This window comes from Miscanthus floridulus, chromosome 2 (genome assembly GCF_019320115.1).
Source record: "Miscanthus floridulus cultivar M001 chromosome 2, ASM1932011v1, whole genome shotgun sequence".
Lineage (NCBI taxonomy): Eukaryota > Viridiplantae > Streptophyta > Magnoliopsida > Poales > Poaceae > Miscanthus > Miscanthus floridulus.
Genome location: NC_089581.1, coordinates 14,686,665 through 14,705,956, shown reverse-complemented (window position 1 = coordinate 14,705,956; position 19,292 = coordinate 14,686,665). Strand labels below are relative to the sequence as shown.

At 42.4% G+C, this 19,292-nt stretch overlaps 2 protein-coding genes across 3 annotated transcripts; one reads left to right on the top strand and one right to left on the bottom strand.

Annotated features, from left to right (window-relative positions):
* Window positions 1-1,752: 1,752 nt before the first annotated feature.
* Window positions 1,753-17,694, bottom strand: LOC136538010 (probable prolyl 4-hydroxylase 9). 2 transcript variants are annotated; one of them, XR_010779186.1, is made up of 8 exons: window positions 17,215-17,694; window positions 16,996-17,109; window positions 15,883-16,040; window positions 15,457-15,559; window positions 14,564-14,659; window positions 14,242-14,307; window positions 2,967-3,108; window positions 1,753-1,893 (listed from the first exon to the last, which is right to left on the bottom strand). XR_010779186.1 is itself a non-coding variant. In XM_066529993.1 (8 exons), exons 1-8 carry the CDS (start codon window positions 17,359-17,361, stop codon window positions 13,744-13,746), a joined length of 885 nt encoding a protein of 294 aa, XP_066386090.1. In that variant the 5' UTR covers window positions 17,362-17,690; the 3' UTR covers window positions 13,410-13,743. The 2 variants fall into 2 exon arrangements, 1 of the variants encoding a protein (XP_066386090.1); XM_066529993.1 differs by lacking the exons at window positions 1,753-1,893; window positions 2,967-3,108 and adding exons at window positions 13,410-13,824; window positions 14,054-14,173 and having other exon boundaries at window positions 17,215-17,690.
* On the top strand, window positions 6,293-12,220 carry LOC136538009 (casein kinase II subunit alpha-2-like). Its single transcript, XM_066529992.1, has 10 exons — window positions 6,293-6,684; window positions 8,234-8,363; window positions 8,535-8,729; window positions 9,313-9,470; window positions 9,922-10,012; window positions 10,136-10,201; window positions 11,071-11,153; window positions 11,230-11,293; window positions 11,374-11,442; window positions 11,889-12,220. The coding sequence occupies exons 1-10, from the start codon at window positions 6,446-6,448 to the stop codon at window positions 11,946-11,948; spliced, it is 1,155 nt and encodes a 384-aa protein (XP_066386089.1). The 5' UTR covers window positions 6,293-6,445; the 3' UTR covers window positions 11,949-12,220.
* Window positions 17,695-19,292: the final 1,598 nt, after the last annotated feature.

Sequence of the window (19,292 nt, the reverse complement as noted above, 5' to 3'; positions counted from 1 at the left end):
CACCTGATCCCTCTGACGAGTCAATTGAGCCATCTCTGCATTGAGCCTCTCAATCTCGGCGTCGTGATCCCTCTGATGCTGACGTCGGTCATCGTGGGCCTAACCAAGAGCACCAGACACACGTCTCAGGCTACCTTCTACTCCATCGAAAGCCTTCATCACTGCGAACATGGCGCTCATAGCAGGGTTATCACTGTTCTATCCTTTTGCCGCACCAATCTCTAGATATCTTCCTCTTGCTTGCTGCCACGAGTCAGTGGAGGGGTTGCCCCTCGGAAAGACTCCAACTATAGCGACTACCAACTCCTGAGGAAAATGATCCATGATATCCCTCAGTATCCCAAAGGCTGCCCTGTCAGCTACTTCTTCAGCGGTCCTGCCAGTTGACTCATAATGCCAACCAGTCCACTCAGAACTGTCACCTCGGGGATGAACGATGGCCTCCACAGTAACCAAGAGACCTTCCCCCAACTACTCATTTATCCAGAAATAGCAGGCTCCATTCCATTAGGATAGCCTACATAACTGAGCACTCTCCGTAAGAGTGTAGGCATCCCAAACTCTCCAAGAAACGTGTGGTGCTGACGGGTACGTGGAGCAAGCTGATGGCGGGGAGCTCTGCCTCCGGTGGACTTGCGAGCGGTCTGCTTTGTGCATGCCATCTGTAGCAAATTTTGTTTTATTACTCACGTGAGAACAAGGTTAAGTTGTTATTTTTATCAAAATGAGATAATCAACTTATAAGGGGAGGAACAATGCCATGAATGATATGTAACAACATGATGAATGCACGTTCCGTATGTTCTCACAAACTTAGGAAAAATAACAATTGCTAGCGGCATAGACGGTGGCATACAATGGTCTCTCATAAACGTAGCTAATACGTACTACACGATAGCGCTGTTATGTACCTGCAAAAGATCCACTTCAGCCCAAACCCTGACAGTATGAAAAATATGCACGAAAGCAGTAAAGTAATCTACTCGCTCTACACGCATCCCCAGATACACGTACAACGGTAGCAACTACCCGAACCATCGTCCTATCGACGGCATCGTCACCACAGGACAGAATTCCCCACGCATTGGATACCTTCATACAAACACGCGTATGTCATGTAAATAATCTGGCATCATATAAGCACTTCCCTAGATCGGCAGTGTATCCGATCATGCTCTCACAACTCTCACTTACCGAGGCGTAGAGGCAATGGATCCATACATTACCACTCAAGTGAATGGCACTCATACAATAGCACGCCGTATGAGCAACAAAATAGAAATATGATGCAAAGACCCCAAAGTCAGTACTTAAATAAGCCACCTAGAGTCCTTAACTGGGCATACAGGATATGACCACTGGCACACTATTAAGTTTTTAAAACTCAGTTTTAAACACAATTTTTGGTTTTAAATACTCATGGGAACAGTAACCTGCTAAACCTTGCTCTGATGCCAGCTGTAATAGAACCGACCAATTATACGAGATTAAGTAAGGAAATCTTCCGCCGAAGCAGATAATTTAGCAAACTTAAGCCCGTATAACCCGGTAGTCCGTGAAACCACGAAGGATTTCAAACCAATCGACATACAAACCAAGATCGTACAAGTTTAGCAATCACCATCCCATGTTACATAAAGTTCACAATGACAGTTGGATATATCAGAGTTTAGAACATAAAGTTATTACAATCCGAGTTCAAACTTGAAATAGCGGAAGCAAATAGTTTTAAAGCCACACACACACTTTTGGTTCAAATACAGTGCCAGTAGGTAGTCATCTCCAACAAAAGCATCAGATGAGAGATACGGAGTGACCATTGCCCTTGGTCCTAGTTGTCGCCCATCACCGAGTACAGACAGCTAATGCAATAGCCGTAGTATATTTGACCATCTGCAACAACAATGGGAACAACGCCCTAAGTAGTAGAAGGTACTCAGCTAGACTTACCCATCTTAAACCAAAATAAAGCGACACCAAGGATTATGCAAGGCTTTCTTTAGTGGGCTAGCTGACTTATTTACGAAAAGCATAAGCTATCATGAAGAAACCATGTTAAGTACTTTGCATCATCTTTATTATGACCTATCCATCTAGGTAAGCACCTATACTATAGCAATCACTTGATTAACCAATAACATCTAGTTACCAACTTAGATTTAGCATATCCCATACCATCTAGATAACCATCAGTGTTCCATCATAATTACTATGATGCTGTAGCTCGAGTCAAGTGCTCACTATCCAGGAGCGATGGCGATTCGAATCGATTCCTAACCAGCTGGTGATTTATTCCTCACACAAACCACACTCACCGATCAAGTGAGCTATAGATCACTAATAACACTTTCTAAGTAGCCACGGGATAACAGTCATGGACCGCACTACCCAGGGACCGCCCGACAGCCAGGACGCACCTTGGGCTCACTCTTCGTGTCCCCATCATACCCTCTTCAGCACCAGTCTGCCAATCCGAGTTTATCCCGGCTCGAATAGTGTCATTAGCTTCGCGGTCGAAAGGTACTTTATTCGGCCAGCTAAATGTGAGGCATACGTTCAACATGACAAGAGGGATGAGCAATGATCGGTCCTTAATTGACACAGACGGAAAACTAACAGCACCCTAGAACCCTGTCTGGTTGCCTCCAACTTTTCCGTCCGGTCTCTAATTATCCATCACACATGGTTAATTCCAGGATATCATTCTTTCCATAGCTAAATTCTTCCAGTAACCACCTATAAATGTAGGTGACCGAAAATCACCGATCGCTACCGGTCTAAGCAAGGCTAAGCAGTTATTCGATCCCGACCTAACAGGGTAAAAAGGTAATAAGGTAGGCAAGGATAGTAATAAATGCATCAACGGTTTCAATCAACTCCTACAATTTAATGCAATAATATATAAACTCATATATAGGAAGGATTGCTTTTATAAAGTAGGAGGCTTAGAATGCTTCGGGGCTTGCCTCGTTCGAACGAACTAGGTTGATGATCCACGCACTCGGGCAAGTCCTCTCCTTGCTCTTCTTCCTCTGGCACCTCCCGTGCCTAGATTTCTTGTGGATCTATCCCGGTCTGCTCTTCCTGAACTGCTACTAGCAACTCCTCCTGCGATCCCGTATGATACAGATGTATAAGTGCTCATACATAGGTGAATCAGAGAGATGACATGTAATGATCATGATGCATGGAATGTAGATGAACATGTTTAACTTTATTGGACATAGTAGAAGTAAAGCTCTTCTACAAGGTAGCCAACATCATCCAAGAACATGTACTACTATACTACTACTACAACCACTGTACTAACATGCCAAGTCACCATAGCAATCTAAGAGGCTTCAAAGATACACCAAAGCAAACATTATTAACTAATCATGAGTTAAAGAAGATTTGTTTATTTCATTTTAAACTAGGGCTACAATAGCAACATATATTTTTGGCGCTCATAAAAATCTGAGAAAATTACAGTAGCATAGTACTACTCTAAGTAGACTACCATAAAATTTTCATGGCATTTGGATAAGTAAAATAGCCTACACAAAAATGACAAGCTATGGCATAAATATGAGCATGAAAATACTTTGTACTATGAAAAGTGTCAAACAACAGATTTGGTATTTTTCCTATGTTCTACACAGTAAACAATCACTGCATAAAAATTATCATACACATATTTTATACAATTTTTGCTCTCTATTAAAATAACAAAATCATCAATTAAAGGCACTTGAACTACACATTAATATTGCTCTACAGAACATGCATGACATATATTTTCCTTCAAAGTACATCACTAAAGGAGATTAACAAAACTGGAACCATATTTTTCTGATAATTATTCTATTTACTAGACATTTTCTAAGAAATCAGCATTTATTCAATTTAAATAAAGCTACACAGAAAAGTATCACAAATTTGACATGCAATATTTTTAACAGAAAGATCTAGTCACAAGAAACCTAGAAAAACTTATTTCAACAAATTTGGAGCTATTTTGAGCAAGTTATGAATTTTTGGAAACATTTAACATTTTCTGGAAAATCATTTCCTAAATCCTTTTAGAAAAAACCAGCCGATTGAAAACGCTGGGTGCACCCGGTGCAGTGCACCCAGGTCTGCGCCTGAGGCACTGACGAGCGGGCCCCCGCGGGTCAACGGCCCCACCTGTCACCACCAGCAGCTCACCCGCGACGAGGCGAACGTGATGCACCAAGAGAGGGCACCGGAGGAGCTCCGGAATGAGCCCGACGGCGTGCATGGCGGCGCGGTGGCGCGGCTCAACGTCGGCCGGCCAACTCCGGCTGAGAGGTGGCGCGGGGAGTGGCTTGGGAGCTATACCGCGCTCAGGCGGTGCTCGTGCACGTGAAAAGGAGGCGAGAAGGAGGACGGAGGGGCGAGGTCCACGGAGCGACGCATCTCCGGTGAACTCGACCCAGCTCCGGCGAGCGATTCCCGAGGAAGGGAAGCTTCCCATGGCTTACCGAGGCGAGCACGGGGTGCGCGAGGTGGAGGCGGAGCTGCTGGCGAGATGGAGCGGTCGACGGCGAGCTGTGGTGGCCAGGCAAGCCAACTCCGGCGAGGCGCCGGTGCGGGCGGTGGCGGAGGCGAGCGCGCGCATGCTCTGCTACTGTGCTGCGGCCGGCGAAGTAGAGAGGCGAGTGGGGAGCGCGGCGCGGTCGGGCAGGTGAAGGCGAGCGCGTGGAGTGGCGGGGCCCGCCGGGGTGCCACCCGTACGCCGTCGCCGGCGTTCGGCGGCCACGCGGCGGCCGCGGCGCGCGCGCGGGCGGGCGAGCGAGCCAGCACGGAGGCAGGCCGGGCCGGCCTGTGCTGCTGGGCCGAAAGGGAGGCGGCGGCCCATTAAGGTAAAACCGATTTTTTTTCAATTTCTTTTCTCTCCCAAATTCATTCAAATGAATTTTTAAACCTTTTCAAAGTAATTTCAAAAGTTGGACCCGAAATAAAAGTTGTTTAGAAATTTAAACTCTACAACTTTGTCAAAAGGAGTAAGACCAAAATCCAGTTAGATTTTGAACTATAGATTTAAAGTTAATTTAAATAAAAAACCCTAATTTTAGAAGAATATTTTTAAAAGCAAAATTTGAGAAAACTTTGAATATACATCTTGCTCCAAATTGCATCCTAATTACTTCTAAGTGGTCTAAGTGATCAACCAAGGTATACACATGGCAAAAGAATATAGCATCCAATCTATTAAAACAAAACTATACAACACATATGTTTCAATCCTATATTTCATGTCATGCTTATGAATGCATGATGATGATTATGCTCATGATTTGCAAAATGTTAATGCATGTTTAACACCGAGGTGTTACACTGCCACTGCACCCACTCCTCTCTCTTCTGACAGCACTGGTGCGATCAGTATTGCTCGAGACCCAGTCAAACATGAGCTCACCAAACACATTGGCGTTGATGCTTCCTACATGAGATCGCATGTGCATGATCTGGTTGTGATGCTCCACCATGTGCCTTCAGAGGTTCAGTTAGCTGATTTCTTCACCAGGCACAGACCCCGGCTCATCATAGATTCCTACTCTCCAAACTCAGTGTTGTAGATCCACCATGAGTTTGAGGGGGGTGTTAGATGTATAGGAGGTGTATGTGTTTTCCCTCTACTTGGAGGGCTTTCTCGCATATGTACATTGTGTATACTTACCCTTTTAGGCCTTGCAATAGAGACGGTTGGTCATTCTCTAACAGATATGTCATCAGGAATGATGGAGGTCGGTGATCCAATCAGGTTCAGGAAGACTATGCTATGCTTGTTGCCCTTTGCATATGGAGCTTCTTGCTTGTGTAGGAGTGAAAGCAGCAATGGTTTGGGCATAAGAGACATTGTCCTTGAATTCTCGCAGTCCAAGTGGTGGAAGCTCTCCTCGGTGACGATTTCAAGATTGTCGATTTTTGGTGGTGTAGCGCATGAGTTGAAGGAATTACTAGCTGAAAACTTTTTCTTACCTCAGATTAAGTTTGTACCACCACTACCACGTGAATGTAATCGGGTAGCGAACGAATTAGCAATGGTATACCCTGTGTGATGGCCGGAGTGCCATAATGTATCGTGACTTTGAAGGAATTAGCTGGTGTGGCTGTTTATTGGAATCATGCATTCCTCTCCAAAAAAAAAAAAAAACTCAGATTTTCAGATGGACCGCCCGGACGCCCGGCAGCACGACCCTGCTGCAACTGCAATCAATGGGGCAGCACGCACCTGTATGAAAGCGACGAAAAGCCAGCAGATTCCAGCGCCCGCCCGTCCCAGTCCACCGGTACGGTATCCAAACGCAGCCACGCTAAAAATTAAACAAAGCCCGACGAGAGATTCGTCTCCACCTTCTCCTCCCTCGTCTCCCTCTCCCCCCTTTCCGCCCGCCGAAACCCTAGCCCGCCCCGCCTCGCCGCCGGCGATGGGCGCTGCATGATCGGTGCGCCCCCTTGGAACCGCCTGCCTACCGGCATCGCCAAGTCCGCCGCCGCGGCTGCCGTCGTCGTAGCGGCGCTCGCGTCCTCCTTCCTCGCCCTCCCGAGTCCACGCGCTGCCGCCCCGCCCCCCGCGGGATCCGGGCTCCTCATGTCGAAGGCGAGGGTCTACACCGACGTCAACGTCCTGCGCCCCAAGGAGTACTGGGACTACGAGGCGCTCACCGTCCAATGGGGGTAAGCGCTTACGTCACGTCACATTCTAACTCCACTTGGCGCAGTTTGCACGTTCGAGTTTAAGCTTTTCGGTTGATTATACTGGGGATTAGGTTCGTTAGTATTGGCTGGCCTGCTTGGCTGCTTTTGGATCATCTTGGCTGGATGGCCTGGGTGAGCAGCATAATCGTTTTATCTGGGTACAGTTAGGGCTGTATGAATGTTTTGTTAGGAGCATAAGATCCTAATATTGATGCAATATCACAATAGTGCCCATATTTTGAAAACTGAAGTGACTTCTTATGTAGCTGCAACATAACCCAGATTTTTTCATTGTCGACCGTGTACTGGCGGCATGGTGTTTATCTCTATCAGGACAATTTAATTCTTTTGCTATTTTGCTTGGTTAGTTAAGGTGCATGTTCCTTTTAGCCTTTGTTATGATTTGGCTAAATAGTTCCTTGTGTTTCGAGGTTGCAATTATTGTGCATTGACCCGTAAAAAAGTGTATTAAATGTAACATCACATGTGTTGATTCTTGGTGATAGGACTGGGCTTAAAACCTTTTTCTTTTTAGAATTAAGGCACAGCTGAACTTTTCACCAAATTGGGAGTATGAGGCATGTGGATCACCAAACATGCTAATTCCAGTGACTAAATGTTTGTGGATGTCACAAATTTATGCGGCAACACCTTAAGCAACAACCAAAAACATGTAGCTTGTTGTCCCATTCCTACTGGAAATCATCGACACCATGGCATTGAGTAGGTAGTTGAGATCTGAGACTTATTGGAAGCACTTTTCTGTTTAGTGACACCGAGGAGGTGAACTGTTTTTCTCTTCGTGCAGAACTTTATTTGAGTATGTAATGAGCTACAGTTCTTGAGTAGTGTCTTCTTGATAAAAAAAAACTGAAAGAGGTGGCTACTTATTCGCTGTCTTCTTTCTTATGATACTTGTGGAGAACTTTAGGAAAAAAAAACAAAAACTTTTATTTCAGCAATTTTAGTTAGAATGCAGGTCTTATCCATGGAACTTGGGAACGGCCTGGCTGACCGAGTGGTCAGTGCAGGCTCAGTACCTCCCCCCTTGGGGTGGTCAGAGTTCGAGTCCCAAGGGACTCACTCTTTATTTGTGGCTTTGGCCACAGTGACCAAGGGGGAAAAAAAACTCCCTCGTCTGTCCCACATCCAAAGCACAGGTTTGTGGCCAGCTCATCTCACGGAGCTGCGGTGCCGCTGTGTATGGGTGGGGCAGGGGTTCGGGGGTTTTCTCGATCTGCGTGGGAAGATCTTCTTCTTAAGCCGGAATACCCGGGGCTGTCTAGCCACCGCGGATCGAGTTTTTTTATTTTTTTTTATCCATGGAACTTGCACGGACAGTACAGATTAAATTTCTATTCTCCAAACTCTAATAACGATCATTTAAAACCATCTTTTTGGTCTGTTTAATTCTTCTATCAATATTTCCGGAGCACTCAATATTTTCAGAGCATCTGTTAGCATATTACAAGTTCTGTATATCTTTTGAAGTAATGTTTCCCTAACCATTGTGTATCTCTTTGACCAGTGAGCAGGATGACTATGAAGTTGTCAGGAAAGTTGGAAGAGGTAAATATAGTGAGGTCTTTGAAGGCATCAATGTTAACAATAATGAGAAATGCATCATTAAGATCCTTAAGCCTGTCAAGAAAAAGAAGGTACTTAAAGGAATATTCTGGCTGTTCTTTGCAACAGTTTTCCTTGCACATTCTCTTTTCTAGTGATCTCACAGTTTTAGTGATAGGTGTTGAGTGCTGAAGAGTTACTGCTTATGAAAACAGTCATTTCCATGGTGGGTCTCTTAACATACCCTTCGTATGTTTTGGCAGATCAAAAGGGAGATCAAAATACTTCAGAATCTCTGTGGAGGTCCAAACATTGTGAAGTTGCTTGATATTGTCAGAGATCAGCATTCAAAGACTCCCAGTTTGATATTCGAATTTGTCAACAACACGGACTTCAAAGTTTTGTACCCCACATTGACGGATTATGACATCCGCTACTACATATATGAGCTACTCAAGGTAACGGTTGCCATCTGAATTATTTGACATGTTGTCATTTAGACATTACATTATTTTTCTTGTGGAAATAGTTTCAAGTAATTTCTTTCTTATTTGGCTAAGCTTCACTAGACACAGTTTTCATGTAGTATACCCTAGTTTGAATCAATCTGATTGCTTGAAATTCTTCCTCTCTTTTCTCTGATCTCTGCCCATGAATGTTTCACAGTTACACACTTGCATGTGTTGTATGGCCATGGATTTCTGAAAACACCATCTTATGGAGCTGTAAATTTGTTGCAATGCTGTTGACAATATATCGTTGATAAGCACGAATTTAATGTTTAAGAATCTGAGTATCTGATCAGTATTTCATGTTTCTACTGTTTTTCTTCTGAAAAATAGTTTTTTTTAACATACTCACACTTTTATGTTTTAAAGATCTGCTTTATTTTGAGTTTGAAGTGAGAACACCAATGTATATGTAGCTCTCCTGCATGTTCGAGAAAAAAAAGAGAGCTCCAATGTGCTTTAGATCTTGTGGCTGTCTGTCCCTATTTCAACTTACTACTTGCTATGTGATAATTATTTCTTTTAATTCCAGGCTCTAGATTACTGCCATTCTCAAGGTATCATGCATCGAGATGTCAAGCCCCATAATGTAATGATAGATCACGAGCTTCGGAAACTTCGCTTGATAGACTGGGGCTTAGCTGAGTTCTACCATCCAGGCAAGGAATATAATGTCCGTGTTGCATCGAGGTAGGTTCAGACATGACTGAACAGCTTGTTTACCTATGCTTTTCTTAATTGTACTTAGATTGAATTCCATCCTTCTAATCACTTGCGTTTTTGAAATATAACATGTTAAGAGCAGAACTGGTTTAGTTCGCATTTTTTTTGTTTGGATGTAGATCTGTTATTCTAGAGTCTAGAAGCAACATTGCAGAGAGACTCAATTGATTTGAGTTCACTTCTATGTGATTGTAGTTCTGAAAGTTAAGTAATAAAGTTAATGAATCTTAAGAACAAGCAAATCGAGTGAATGGCGTAAAAGCACACTATAATTACTCTGTTTACTTCTATGCTAGCATGCTATCCTTATGCGCTGCAATTTATTTGTATGAATTAACAAATCACATCTAATTCTCAATATTGGTCCATGCTTTCTTTTTGACATCTGACCTGGGCATATTTTCCCACTTTGATTCAGGTATTTCAAGGGTCCTGAACTCCTTGTGGATTTACAAGACTATGATTATTCTTTGGACATGTGGAGTCTTGGCTGCATGTTTGCTGGAATGGTATGTATGACTGTAAAAATGCTGTCCTTATGTTAATACTATTGGACACAATCACACAAACATTTTGTCAGTTGGTGGTTGGTAACTCATTTTTTAATATGTTTGCTGACTGGATGGCTGCAGATATTTCGCAAGGAACCATTCTTTTATGGCCATGACAACCATGACCAACTTGTGAAGATTGCAAAGGTAAGCATTAGTTTGATTGTTCATTCCACATGTTTCTGGGATAAAGTAGATGTTTTGGTATGAACCTTATTATGCAATCCGTGGTTTGACTGTTTGTTTAGAACCAAGGGTTCAAATTATATGCATTTTTCTTCTCTGATGTTACACTCTGTTCTTTTGCTATTATAATTATCAATGGTTCCTTAGTAATTGATGTTCTGTAAGAAAGTATATGATCGCTTTTTTAACCTGATGAAACTGCACCCGTGTTTGGTATGTTTGTAGGTTTATTATGTGTTCCGTATGTTATTTATGTGATATAATTATCCTTATCCATATCAAAGTTGGATAAAGCTTATGGAACAACCTGCCATCATAGAAATGAGTTCAGTTAAAGGTCCGTAGCAGATAAATGATACAGCACCAGATTAACTCCCACTCTATCTCAACATGAAGCTTGTATTGTTTGTTGTCGATGGCACTTACCTGATTTAATCACTGTTGAACTTTGAAACATTGAAATTAAACTCACAGCCAAGTCACGTCTGCATGTTTATAGCAAGTTAGTAACTGGTGTCTTGTTTCCTTTGGTCTGCGTAATGTGATATGGAGTCTTTTCACCAGACCTTAATATTGCAAAGCTATAATGTTAATATATTGTACCTCATGCTTAATGCAGCACTCAGCATCTGCCTGAGCTCATAGATAGCAAGTCACCAATTTGTGTGTACTTAGACTATGAATAACTGAAAAATCCTCAGGAAGTTCTAAAGAGCTTGCTGTGCTTGTTTATTTGATGCTTATCTGATATGCAGCAATAGGCGTGGGACATTAAACACAAGACAGTCTGGTGCAGTATCTAATTCTGTCACCCTCCCATTATTTTTCAGGTCCTTGGAACAGATGGGCTGAATGCTTATCTGAACAAGTATCACATTGAGCTGGACCCTCAACTTGAAGCTCTTGTTGGAAGGTAAATTTCCGTTCCTTGAGATGTTGGATCCTTTTGTTTAGATGGATTATAACCCTCCCGTGTATATCATATGCAGGCATAGTAGAAAACCCTGGGCGAAGTTCATCAATGCTGACAACCAACATCTAGTATCACCTGAGGTTTGTTATTAGCGCTTGGTATTTCTGTTATTTCTACTGTAAATGGTTATTGCTCAGTATGATTCTGTGTATATTTATAGGCCATTGATTTTCTCGATAAGCTTCTGCGCTATGATCACCAAGATAGGCTTACTGCACGTGAAGCTATGGTAAGCCAGACAGATAAGCTCCCTTTGCAGATAACGGTGTTGCTATTTAGATCTGTCCTGTCACATATTATCACACCCTGTTGCATTATAATTGATTAACTAAATGTACTGTCATTTGGTAACTTGCAGTAATTTACGTTGCAATCACATTCGTGTTTTAGGTGTTTATAAGCTGCGCTTAATGTGTGTTCACTCATACTTTATTGTTTTTTCAGCAAAATATTCTGAACTTTGACATTTTAATCCAATAATCTTGATGCCATTTTTACAAAAATAGTGCGAGTAATATTTTGTACCACATCAATTTGCATGTTACTAGATATTTGATGCTCAGTCTCACCCGGCTTTCAATGAACAATTTCCTATCAAGTTTTAAAAGAATAAGGTTTCTTATAAATGATACTTAGATTTGTTGCATTAATGGCTCGACACATGAATAAATGTAGGCACATCCCTACTTCCTCCAAGTTAGAGCTGTGGAGAACAGTAGGTCGAGACCACAATAATCATGGTCTACACCCTCAGCAAGCATCTCGCTCCAGGAATCTGGGCCGTGACTCCATGGCAGTGAATCAAATAGTATGAGTCGCATCATGTCGGCAACCTTCGCAGAGCTTCTTGTTATTGTCTTTAATCTTTGGACTGTAGCTTTAAACCTGCTGGTTGTGCTTGAATGCGATGAGATTCATATCATCTCCTGTGATGGGATATGGAATTGTATGTGATCTTTAGACAAAGTGAAGAGTACAATACAACCCTAAGCATACTGCTTGTATTATGGTGTGCTATTATGTGTGTATGATTCTTAGGCCCTGTTCGCTTGGATGAATCCGGAGGAATTTACAATAGAGTGAACAGTGTTTTTCTGCTGGGAACAGTAAATTCCGGCTGAAAAGCTGACCAGCCGAACTGCCTCTTATTTATATTTCGGGTGATAGTCATTTCGATGAAATACTTTTTTTTGGATCTCACAGATGAAAATATGAGTTGCATCGAATGCTCAAATGCTTTACAATTTATATAGTAACTGGTCCTTTAACTTATTTATATAGATAGGGTATGTGCACCGCTGACCCTAGATGTGCACCGCTGGCCCATAACTCGTTTAGGCGGTGTCATTAATTTCCATATCTTGGACGAGCAAAGGCCGTGTTATTAACTTCCATATCTAGGACGAGAAAAGCAGCGTGACCATTTGCCCATTTGATCGATGCCATTTTAGACGATGAGTGTGGACCCCATTACATTTTCTATGTTTTTTATTGGGTATATCCGTATTATTGTGTAACTCAACACTGATAGATACTCCGTCCCTGCGACAAGTGTCGCAATGGTAATCATGTTGGTTAAAGTTTTTAAGTTTGATAAGGTTTGTAAAAAAATATTAGCAACATTTATATCTTTAAATAAGTTTATTATAAAAATAGATTTAACGGTCTATCTAAGATACTAATTCTGTATCATAAATATTAATATTTTTTGTATATATTTAATCAAAGTTAAGTAGCTTTGATTTCTCAGGAATTGAGAACGATGGTTAAAAAGGAACGGAGGGAGTACATGAGTATATAACATTGCTACCACGTGTATGTTAACTTGTTAAGTAAACATATCACCACTGATTAGTGAGGTTTGAACATTGAGTGAACCACTCATTATATATGCAAATTAATAGTTAGGAAACTTAAATAACAATTAGACGTTTGAATCTTGAATGATCATATATGCAAATAATAGTTCTGGAACTTAAATAACACGAGAGCTTTGAATCTCGGGTGACCATCCATATATGCAAACCAATCACATTATATATGCAAATTAATAGCTCGGTGATTTAAATAACACTAGAGAGGTTTGAATTCCAAATGATTATATATGCATAGTTCGGAAACATAAATAACACTAGAGAGGTTTGAATTTAAGTGAACCAGCTACTAAGTTTGTGGACCATCAATGTATGCAATAAATAGTTCGGGGATCTAGTTTGATCAAAACACTTGGTAGCGCTTCAACGTCGTAGTTTCACTTTTCCAGTTGCAATGCAATCGAATGTGTTCTACTGTTTATGTGCCGAGGGCAATACAGCACGAACTCGGAAAAGGAAAGACATCATGGAAAGCCACTTGCCCACTTCTAAGTTATAGCGCTATATATTGACACGATGCAAATAGATTTGGTTACACTTTCCTTCCGTTGGTTCAACCGTGTACGGTAATTGAACAAATACTAAAGTATATATGGTCAGTATATGTGCGCTTGATCTATTTTGAAGGGACACATGACCCCTGAGCCTTTCGATTTCTACACTATATTGTCTCTGATCCATTTTGTGGCGACCCATTTCTCGCCCTTGATGACAGGGCAGCTACCATGAAGTGAAGTCTGCGACAGCATGTGCAAACGCAAGTTAGCAGCATAAACTATCCAATGTCCACACTTGTCATTTGTAACTCTAAATTGATTTCCATCGCACACAAAATCTAACGTCTACCTCGCAAAGAAAAGAATTTACTACCTCCGTTCACAAATATAAAAGTCCAGGTGCATAGCGAGAATGCTTATATTTGTGGACAGAAGTAGTATAGGGCCACTTTGATAGGCCAGCACGTACCCGGTCAATGGTTCCATTTACCATAAGGGAGTAGAACAAGAGTCCATCACCCTTCCTTGGTTTTACCTTTAGGCCAATGCACTTTTCATAGTCATAGCCTATATCCATATTCTCACTATTCTGTAATCAGCACAGTACTCATTACAATCTGCTATCAAAAATACATATAAAAACTTTCTTGCACTCACCTCGTATGGGAACATAGTTTCTCCCCCTTCTTCGACATCCGTGAGATAAAGCAAGAAAGATGCCACCTGGGAAATTGCATTTCAATAGCTTGTTAGTTACACAGTTTAATTGAATAATTTCAAGACAAAAACATACACAAACCCAAGGTATAACCTAAAGTACTAAATGTTTGTTATATCAGATGTAGGATTCCCTGGAGGAAAAATGTTACTGAGAACTAGCATTTTCTACTGCATTTGTTCTTGAAAGAGTCAAAGTAATTCAGTTCGCACATCACAACAAATGCTGAAGTTAGCCTGGAGCAAGCAAATTGCCACATACCCTTTGACTTTTTTGTGGACCATACTGGACTGGGTCAAATGCGTCATAATGTGAAGCATACCTTTGTCCAATATTATACCGCAGGACATTAAATGGCTGCAACATACAGTAAAAGCAAATAGTTAATCAATGAAACGTTATAAATGCTCATTTTTTCATGCCCTTTTCTAATAGATTCTAAATGATCCCCAACATTGTCCTTTTCAATGGGGGTGCTCAAAATTTGCGCAAAGGAATATATCATCCATATATCAAATGTGATCTTCATTCCATGTAAAGGGCAAGTACACGTGTAGCAATAGAAAGATTAAGTTACTGCAAAGATTATATCTAAAACCACAGACACTATAGAAACTTCCTGTTAGATCCTAATGAACTATAAGATTACTTTCAAAGTTATATTTGCATTTGTGGAAGATAATACTACCATATTTTTATTAAGCGACACTTCATATACCAGTACCAAATCAGGAAACTACCAAACCTGCAAAACTTATACTTCAAGTGAAATCCAGTATACCATGGAAGGATTGAATGCACTTTTCTTTAGCAGCCAATGCATGATAGATTGATAGCACTTAGCAGAAATGATAAATTAACATGGATTATAACTTCTGCTTTAGGTTGGGACTATATTGTTTAATAATTATTTTTCTCCCTGTAGATCACTACATCCCTTGTTATTTTTTTTACTATAACTATTGAGTTGGTTTGTTCCCCAGTGTGCTGGTTCTCATCAACGCAAAAAAAAAAAAAAAGTTCAAGAAAAGGGGACAGGAAAAAAAAAAGAGAAAGAGGCACATGTAGATTTCTACAGCTAATCAATTCTCTGACCAAACTTGGAATAATTAAACCACAAAGTATGGTATACAAGTGCAAATATTATGTAGTACCTCCCCATGATTTCGGGGTAGCATGGTAGCCCTTGCAATCTTCTTCTCGATTTCTGCAAGGGTTCTAGTTGGGTCTTCATTAGCAATGAGGAATGTTCCCGAACTGTTTGGCATAAGGATCCATCAGTTCAATGAGGCTCAGATAATGCCACAAGCTAGTTATTTTCATGATTGTGTGTGGAAGACAAATTGGGTATAAAAATGTCTGAAAATATAGTTCATGAGAACTCTAAAGATCAAGAATACTAATAATCCAACACATGCTCCTAAAAATAGGCAGTTCTGAGATGGCATTGCTCATTGCAGCATAAGTACAATCCATAGAAAAAGCTACTGCAAAATCTCTCCACAGTAATAAATGTGGACTGATTTGTCAGCCTATTTGGTTATTCCTTTACCGCACTTACTCTTGGACTTTAAGGTTACCTTGTCCTGATTCCTTTTTCACTCTCCACGGTTTCTCCTTTCCTCAGAGCTAATGTTGATGGCTTCAGTCTCTCCTTTGCAGTTTTTACTATATTTTCACACTGTTCTGATGTCGCAAATTGTGGAAAGTACAAAGCACGAGGCTGCCAGCTCAAAATCTGCTCAAGAGTTCAGAATACATTATTAAAACAGCACAGGTAGATTTCAGGAACATAATGACAAATGGAAAAAAACCCCAGCAATTTCTAGTGAAGCTGAGGTCATGGTGTATTATGTAACAGAAGAAATACAATTAAAGATATTACTGAATTCTTACCCTGCAAACAAGTAGTGTCAGCCTGCCAGGATATAGGATGCACAGCCATAAGCTAAATGTCAGAAGTCAGATGCGTATCTCGTGTCACGGTGAGAAATCTAGGGTGTATAAATTGTTCGCACGATATCAAATCAACCCATTCTATACCTAAAAAAGTATGCTCAATGTAGCCGATACTCTGCAGAATTGTTCAATGCATAAACACAATAAAATCTAAATGTGCTGCATCCATTCATTGCAACAACTGTTCTTGAGTAATAGGAACCTACATTAGCTGCACGATGGCAGAAACTGAGATACAACTGTGATTGGTGAGGGTGCCACGAAAGTCCCACAACACCCACACCTCCTGCATTTTCCTCTTATGCCAGGAAGCCTGCTAAATTTGAAATGCTTATCAATCTTCCCAACACGCAAGACCATGAGGCCACGAAAATTGCATGCACGCAACTGACCCCCAAACTCCGCCACAATCACATGCTAGTTATCAGGGCATCACAGCAAAACCGCTGCCCACAAGGTACAGTCAAAATTGGGGAAACATTACACTGACAAGTTAGTTTCACCCCAAAGTGGGTCGCTGCATGATATCATTCACATCAAATACCCAAAAGATGAATTCTACCAACCGAGGAATATCGCCACCAAAGTCAGTTCATTCATGAGCTAGCTTAGAATTAATTCACGAACATACGTGCCCGCACCAATGCTCATCACGCTGAATGTTTGACAAAACAATGGGCAAGAGAAGACGGGGCAACCGCCCTCGCGGAGATGGAACCGGAACGAGACATCACCTGGTATGGGATTACGGACGGCGCAGCCTCGCCGGACTCGCCGTATGGCATCTCAGGCCACGCCGTCTCCAGCAGCCGCTCCCTCGGCACCGGCATGTCCGCCTCCTCCGGATCCTGCACCGCGCCACCCGCCGCACCGCAGCCAGCCCACCCAGATCAGGAGCGGCGCTACAGGGCAGCAACGAATCGGAACGTGCCGCGGGGCTCGCCGTCGCGTACCTGGGTGAAGAGCAGCGAGCCGAAGAAGCCGGCGAGGAAGAAGAGGGAGCAGGAGAGGAGCACCACGGGAAGCCGCAGTCGCGTTCGCATCAGACCCGCGCCGCCGGCACCTCCGCCGGCGGCCCTGACGACGCCACCTCCCTTCATTCCGCGCGCTAACGGAGAGCCGGAGACGAGGGCGATCCGGCGATGAGAGGAGAGGTTGCTCTTGCTCGCGTCGCGTCGCGGGAGAGGCGGGTCTTCTCTGAATGAATCTCTGAACGGAGCGAGCGAGTTTATTTGTTCGTCAGGTGTCCGAGCACTGACGGGTGGGACCGAATACTCGATAGACGGGCCCGGTGCGCGACGTCACGTCCCTAAAGATTAAAGAACCCGCAGTCAGTTACGGTGGGCCCAGGAACAAAGTCTACAACTTCACAGCTAGAGAGTGGAATAAGATTTGTTCTCTTTTCTTTTTGCGGAATGGAATAGGCGAAAAAGTTAAAGATTTAGTGTGAAAAAATATAAGAGTTAAATACTTTTTTTTATAAGAAGAGTTAAATCCTTAGAGCCGCTTGGCCTAAGCAATATGATGGCTCATCACCTTCTTATCCTTCACCTTTTTTTTTTGTGATGAAATGTAATAGATTAGTAGTCTACCACCATCTCAGCCCTTATTATAAGTAATAATCAGCGTGCAGTATAGAATCATTTCATCAAAATTAATAAAGTAGGATGAACTCAAGACGAACCAGCTCATTTATTACGTGGCGGTAAATTCAACATCAATGGGAACGTAAGTGCAACAGCAAACTACTACGGCTGGTTAAAAATTTTCACCCTAAACTATCACATCAAATCTTGCAGCACATGCATAGAGTATTAAATATAAACAAAAAAAACTAATTGCACAGTTTGGTTGGAAATCGCGAGACGAATGTTTTAAGACTAAGTAGTCCATGATTAGCCATAAGTGCTACAGACTAGCATGCGCTAATGACGGATTAATTAGGCTTAATAAATTTGTCTCACAATTTTCAGGCGAGCTATGTAATTAGTTTTTTATTAGTATCCAAAAACCCCTTCCGACATCTCCGAAACATCCGATGTGACATTCAAAAATTTTCATTTCGCGAACTAAACACAGCCTACTTATCTTATCGGCATGTACACTGGAGTGCAACGGCATCATCGGGTTCATAAATTTGGGGTGCCTCATGGATCTGCTTTTCAGCAAAAACTCGGGCCAGCCGACGACGTTGTGAGCGCCGACAAACCGCCTTATACTCGACGGCATGGGCAACAAGACTAGGTAGCATACACACTCTCTATTTCTTATAAAGTTATCTCCTTCATCTATAAAAGGGGATGCGCTCTCTAAAAAGAGGACGATTCCAAGACGATCGATTCACAGACAACTCAACCATTAGAGGATCGATTCATGAACGATTTCAACAGAGCACATGCTTAAATACTTAGTGCACTTAGGAGCTCCCATCTCTCTCGGTCCAGAGTCCGACCGGATCTCTTGCACCCCCATCTCTCTCCCTCTCGTTTGTAACCTCACAATAAACTTTGAGCACCTGGGCTCAGGAATAAAGTCCCCGACTAACTCAAACGGGACATAGGGCACGTTGCCTGAACCAGTATAAACCATGTATCATTGAGTGCTAGGCCACATCCGATCACAACGTACGGTAAAACTATAAATATTTACATGTTGGTCACTTTCTGCACCGACAGTTGGCGTCGTCCATGGGAAAGACGCCGTACGTTCACGCTTTTGGTCATCGGATGGCCAACCTTTCCGCCACCTTCGTCATGGCGGGCTCAAGCGAGACAACTCACTCGGCTCACTAGAGTTTTCCACACTCCCACGTGCTGGGATGTGGGTTCTATCTGTCTTTGAGTCATCCTAAACCTTCCTCTTCGGAAGCCTAGACTTCGTCGCTGATCGGCTCGGCGTGCTTCGCTTTCACGAGAAGGCACTTGTTCCGACGCCCATCGGAGGGGCACCCTCCATCGGCTCCAGAACTCCCAGCGACCTCAACGACGAGGCGCCTGCGCTTCGCTCCGAGCCTACGTTAGACTCAAACCTC